At 66.7% G+C, this 1,194-nt stretch overlaps 1 protein-coding gene across 1 annotated transcript in view; it reads right to left on the bottom strand.

The window, feature by feature from the left end:
• The window catches only part of NDUFS2 (NADH:ubiquinone oxidoreductase core subunit S2), a gene marked incomplete in the record, with an annotated part of 23,762 nt that extends 23,437 nt beyond the window's left edge, over positions 1-325 (bottom strand). Inside the window, 1 exon segment of the mRNA XM_034756629.1 lies at positions 180-325. Coding sequence (XP_034612520.1) covers positions 180-265 — 86 coding nt within the window.
• Between the last annotated feature and the right edge of the window lie 869 nt (positions 326-1,194).

Below are 1,194 nucleotides of genomic sequence, written 5' to 3'. Positions count from 1 at the left end.
GGAAATGCCCAGAAGGGTCCGGGGGGGGGGAGAAGGCGGGGGGGGGTTCCCGGGGGAGAAGGAATGGGATCCGGAGGGTGGGGGGAGGCAGAAGGGGAGCTCCCAAGGGAGAGGTGCCAGGGGCAGGTCGCGGGCAGGGGGGAATCGAGGGTGCGGGCAGGCTCCGGGCTGGGTCTCACCTGCTCGGCGCTACCCCCAGCCGGAGCCCCGGGAGCCATGACCCTGAAGGTGCCCGCAGCCTCCGCAGAGCCCTAAGCGCCGCCATCTTCCCAGCGGCGCCGCGGCGAGCCGGGACGGAAGTACACGGCCGCCCTCTGCAGCTTCAACGCGATAAGAAAGGCTGGCGGTGAGCCGCCATCTTTAGTGAGGGCAAAGGAGGCGTCTTGGCAATAGCCGGAAAACCGAGCCGGCGCCGCCATGACCAACAGCGTAGCTGGCCGCCATGTTTAGTACGGGCAACATCCGGGACACCAACTCGATTCCTTCTCCGTGGCCGCGTTCAAGGTGCTTCCATCTTTCCTATGGGTAATATCCGGGAGCCTGTCCTGGCTTCACCGCCCATACAACCCCGGCATGCGCAGTGAAGGTGGGACACCATCTTTACTTTGGGCACAGGCAGCCTCGCTGCTTTGTCTCCCTTCCAGTGGAGCGGCCTGAAGAACAGCAGGGCGCCATGCTGGATGAGGGCATCCTGGGAGAGATGGGGGCACCTGGCCTGGCTCTATGATCAGAGCACCAGGGGGGCCTTTCCTGGGGCTGACCCCCCAGGGCAGGGCCTGGGCAGCCACAGGCTGGGCCCGGCTCCCGAGCGCGGCTCCCCCAGAGTTGGGCGCTCAATGGGAGGTGGATTTGAGGTCCCCTCCCATTGCCCCCCATAGCTCCCTGTCCCTCCCCCCGCAGAGCCCCCAGACCTCCACCCTTCCTCTCAGCCATGCCCCCCGAGCCGCCTGCAGCCCTGAGTCATGGAGCACCTGGTGCCAGGGATTCTGGGACACGTCCGTGCAAAGGCCCAATGGCATGTGGCTGAGCAGAACCAGAGCGCCATGGGGCTGGGCTGGGCTGGGAGGGGAGCTACCAGGCCCTGTGGTGAGTAGCCACAGCAGAGCCAGGACTGCTCAGGGCAGAGCTGAGCCCGCAGAGCGGGAGTAGCAGGACTGGGGGCTCCTGCCTGGTGGGATTCCCAGGGATCCTTGT

This window comes from Trachemys scripta, chromosome 24 (genome assembly GCF_013100865.1).
Source record: "Trachemys scripta elegans isolate TJP31775 chromosome 24, CAS_Tse_1.0, whole genome shotgun sequence".
In the NCBI taxonomy this organism is placed as follows: Eukaryota; Metazoa; Chordata; order Testudines; family Emydidae; genus Trachemys; species Trachemys scripta.
Note: the sequence above shows the minus strand (reverse complement) of the source record. Positions and strands in the feature narration are given on the sequence as shown.